The following is a 5,269-nucleotide window of genomic DNA, read 5'->3' on the forward strand; positions in this document are numbered from 1 at the left end:
ACTACTGAGGGGGACAATACTGACAGACACTACTGAGGGACACTACTGAGGGAGACACAATACTGAGGGACACTACTGAGGGGGACAATACTGACAGACACTACTGAGGGACACTACTAAGGGGGACAATACTGACAGACACTACTGAGGGACACTACTGAGGGAGACACAATACTGACAGACACTACTGAGGGACACTACTGAGGGGGACAATACTGACAGACACTACTGAGGGACACTACTGAGGGACACTACTGAGGGGGACAATACTGACAGACACTACTGAGGGACACTACTGAGGGAGACACAATACTGACAGACACTACTGAGGGACACTACTGAGGGGGACAATACTGACAGACACTACTGAGGGACACTACTGAGGGAGAGACAATACTGACAGACACTACTGAGGGACACTACTGAGGGAGACACAATACTGACAGACACTACTGAGGGACACTACTGAGGGAGACGCAATACTGACAGACACTACTGAGGGACACTACTGAGGGAGACACACTACTGAGGGAGACACACTACTGAGGGAGACACACTACTGAGGGAGACACACTACTGAGGGAGACGCAATACTGAGGGACACTACTGAGGGGGACAATACTGACAGACACTACTAAGGGACACTAGTGATGGACGTAGTAGGGGACAGTACACTACTAAGACAGACACACCTACACACACACACACACACACCTGGTCTCTCCTGACAATCGTGTGTGGAAAAACATTTCTCTGTACCGCAGGGAACAAACGCAGCAAACAGCAGCTGATAATACACACACACACACACACGCACTGTACACATGAATTTATGTGTGTTAGAGTAAGAGTTTGTGTTTGTGTATAATAGTAAGTGTGTGTGTGTGTGTGTGTGTGTGTGTGTGTGTGTGTGTGTGTGTGTGTGTGTGTGTGTATGCGTGTAAGTGTGTGTGTGTGTGTGTCAGTCATGAAGGTCTTCCTCCTGCTCAGGCCTCATTCATTCTCACTCTGGGTATTTCTGTCTTGATCCAGATTAGCACTCAATCCTGCTAATGCTGAGCAGCACACACACACACACACACACACACACACACGCACACACGCACACACTCACGCACGCAAGCAAAGATACACAGAAGGAGCAGGGGCTGCTGGGAATGAGGATGATGATGTCATTTCCCTCCAGGAAGAGCAGTTACTGCACATGCTCAGTGTTCAGACCATTCATTCTCTCTCTCACACACACACACGCACACACACACTGTGGCTGAATCCAGCACTGAGGCTTACAAATGCAGAACAGTGGAGCCAAGGCCAGATAAACCACTAACCCTATATCAGCACCACACACACACACACACACACACACACACACACTAATGCGCTGAGAGGAATGTGTTGTGAGAAAACCATCATCAGACCTTGTACTTGAGTCTTATCATGGACAGAAAGTCACACAGATGCTGCTGCGCCCTTGATTAACACACACACACACACACGCACACACACACCAGTGCACACATACACACGCATATATATATACACAGAGACAAACACAGACCCAAATGTACCCCCACACACATATCAGTGAACATACACACACACACACACACACACACACACACACACACGTTCACCGGCCACTTTATTAGGTACACCTGTCTAGCTGCTCGTTAACTCAAGTGTCTAATCAGCCAATCACATGGCAGCAGCTCACTGCATGTAGACATGGTCAAGAGGATCTGCTGCAGGTCAAAGCGAGCATCAGAATGGGGAAGAAAGGGGATTTAAGAGACGCTGAACGTGGCATGGTTGTTGCTGCCAGACGGGCTGCTCTGAGTATTTCAGAAACTGCTGATCTACTGGGATTTTCACGCACAACCATCTCTAGGGTTTACAGAGAATGGTCCGACAAAGAGGAAATATCCAGTGAGCGGCAGTTCTGTGGGCGCAAATGCCTTGTTGATGCCAGAGGTCAGAGGAGAATGGCCAGACTGGTTCCAGCTGATAGAAAGGCAACAGTAACTCAAATAAGCACTCGTTACAACCGAGGTCTGCAGAAGAGCATCTCTGAACACACAACACGTCCAACCTTGAGGCGGATGGGCTACAGCAGCAGAAGACCACACCGGGTGCCGCTCCTGTCAGCTAAGAACAGGAAACTGAGGCTACAATTCACACAGGCTCACCAAAACTGGACAATAGAAGATTGGAGAAACGTTGCCTGGTCTGATGAGTCTCCATTTCTGCTGACACATTCAGACTGGTTTCTTGAACATGACAATGAGTTCACTGTACTCAAATGGCCTCCACAGTCACCAGAGCTCAATCCAATAGAGCACTTTGGGATGTGGTGGAACGGGAGATTGGCATCATGGATGTGCAGCCGACAAATCTACAGCAACTGTGTGATGCTATCATGTCAATATGGAGCAAAATCTCTGAGGAATAGTTCCAGTAGCTTGTTGAGTCTCTGACATGAAGGATTAAGGCAGTTCTGAAGGCAAAAGGGGTCCAACCCGGTACTAGTGAGGTGTACCTAATGAAGTGGCCAGTGAGTGTATATGCACACACAAAAACACACACACACACACACACACACACACACGCACACACACACACACACACACACACACACACACAAGAATAGTTCATGGAGGGGATGTAAAATGTTTTTGTAAAATAATGTTTCAGCAAAAGAACGCATGAAGATGATGATGATGACGATGATGAAGATGTTGGTGATGAAGATGGTGAAGATGGTGAAGATGGTGATGTTGATGATGTCCAGCAGTGTTGCTGTTCTTCAGTCCTCCTGAGCTGCACCTCCAGTATCTGCTATGAGCTGAAGGAAAGCGCGCGCTGATGAACACAGAGAGTGGCTGATCTTCAGTGCTGGACGCTCCTCTTCATGTCCTGCTCCGTCAGCTCAGATGTAACATTGGACATGTTCAGTAAAGGTGGTGTGACCCACACCTCAGCTGTGCGGTGGTCAGAGTTGGGTGGTGATGAATGACCTGTACTGCGCTGCGTGTACTCTCCTGTATGTGCTGTGTGCTTTACTCCTGTGAATGTTCAGAGTTCTGCTGTCCTGTAACCGCGCTCCACTCCGTCACTGAGAGACGATTATAAACATGATCAGTGTTGGTGTAGTGGTCAGCAGGTGTGGTGTAGGGCAGGTAAAGCTCACTCCTCTGACCTCTACAGCTGCTCTGGTGACAGGCCGGGGTCTTTAGCCTGCTTGGTAGAGAAACTGACTCCCATGAGGAAGGTCGCCGGGTCGAGCCCAGCTCAGAGTGGGTTGGGTGGTGTAGTGGTGCGAGCGGGGTTACATTCACAAATACCCTGAGACTCCGCCATGGAGAGGTGTGGTCTGAGGTTGCTATAGAAACACGTTTCCCGCTTTCAGTTTTCAAAACAGCCTGAATGACAGATGAAGCAGAGGAAGACACGCTAGAACACACACACACACACACACACACACACACACACACGCCAACACACACACACACACGCCAACACACTTACACACAAATAAACGGACACACACACACACACACACACACACACACAAATAAATGGACACACACACACACACACACACACACACACACAGTACACCTCACTCACACACTGTTATTCACACACTACAGAAGAGATGTGTGTGTAATTCCAGACGTACACACTGAGTGTAAAGCTCTGAGACCCTCATGGAGACACACACAACACACACACACAACACACACACAGGAGTGTTTTCTGTTCTCAGAGGGTGTATCACTCACTCCAGGCAAACGTTTACACACACACACACAGACAGACAGACAGACAGACAGAGAACCACGTGCACACACACACACACACACACACACACACACGCACACACACACACACACATTCTTATAGACACACAATGACTATCACTCACATGTAAACACACACATTATGGAGGTGAACAGTCTTACACACACACACGCACACACACACACACACGCGCACACATATTGGAGTGGCACAGTCTTTCTTACACACACACACACACACACACACACACACACACACACACACATTGGAGTGACACAGTCTTACACACACACACATATTGAAGTGGCACAGTCTTACACACACACACACACACACACACACACACATATTGGAATGGGACAGTCTAACTCACACACACACACACACACACACACACACACAAACATATTGGAGTGGCACAGTCTTACACACACACACACACACTCCTCTCTCCCCGTGGGTCTGACCTGTCCGCCGGCGCTGCTGCGGTGTCCGGTGTCCGGTGTGCAGGTGTGTGTGTGTGAGTGCGTGTGCGGCGGCTCCTCGGACTCTTTCCCGCTGTGATACACCACCCGGTCGGAGATGTGGATGCTGGAGGCGCAGCCCATCTTCTGCTGTCAGCGGCTAACGGCAAAGTTTCTGATCAGATCATCAATCGAGTCTATCGAGCAGTGCGCGCGCCACCGCTCCTCATCCTCCGCTCCGCTGCTTCACGCGCGGCTTCCGTCCATCCGCGCGCGCGTTACTGTCGGCGGAGCGGCGCGAAACACTCCCGCGCGGCCTCTCTGTCGGCGCCCGCGCCCGCGCTCACGGGGAAGCGGCCGGCGGGAGCACCGGCAGCCCGGAGCGGCATCGAGGACACCGGCGGCCCGTGAGACGAAGCTCCGGAGCGGCGCGTCACGGCGGAACGGCGCGTCACGGAGGTTTCGGCAGCAGCTGTCAGTCACAGGCCTACGGCAGCGCGGCTCTCTGGCGCGGACGGGCGACGGACGCGGACCAGCGACGGACACGGCAGAATAAAAAGCGTTAGCGTGTCGCGAGCGTCCTGAAGGAGAACAACGCGCGTCGAGAACATCAGCGGCGCGAATGTGACAGCAGCAGATCCAATAAAAGCACGCGCACGGATTGACCTACAGCCTCGAATGACGTCAATGCAAATGAGCTGCGTCGAGCCAACGAGCGGCGGCCGGCGCGCATGGAGGCGGGGCCTGTGCGTGGAGGCAACTTTAAAAGAGCGCACAGCCGCAGAACGGAGGAGAGAATCTGCCGTTAGATGCGGAAAGAGGAGGAACAGCGGTAATTTAGCGTTTAATTCACGATTATTAGTTTCTCAGCGCAATGGAAAGCTCCTGTGTTTAGAATAATCTGCTCTGAAATATGAGTTAAAGGCACAGAACAGCCCAAATGATCATTCTGTCGTCATTTCCTCATCCTGTACAAACCTGAGTGTTTCCTCTGATGAACA

The 5,269-nt window shown here is 50.9% G+C and overlaps 1 protein-coding gene across 2 annotated transcripts in view; it reads right to left on the bottom strand.

The window, feature by feature from the left end:
• The window catches only part of pde8a (phosphodiesterase 8A), a 27,826-nt gene extending 22,869 nt beyond the window's left edge, over positions 1–4,957 (bottom strand). The window contains exon 1 of one of the 2 annotated variants that reach the window (XM_056478496.1): positions 4,272–4,957. In XM_056478496.1, coding sequence (XP_056334471.1) covers positions 4,272–4,412 — 141 coding nt within the window. In that variant the 5' untranslated portion in view covers positions 4,413–4,957. The remainder of the gene's footprint in view (positions 1–4,271) is intronic. The other variant, XM_056478495.1, reaches the window with a different exon arrangement.
• Positions 4,958–5,269: the final 312 nt, after the last annotated feature.

Source organism: Danio aesculapii, chromosome 18, assembly GCF_903798145.1.
Source record: "Danio aesculapii chromosome 18, fDanAes4.1, whole genome shotgun sequence".
NCBI lineage: Eukaryota > Metazoa > Chordata > Actinopteri > Cypriniformes > Danionidae > Danio > Danio aesculapii.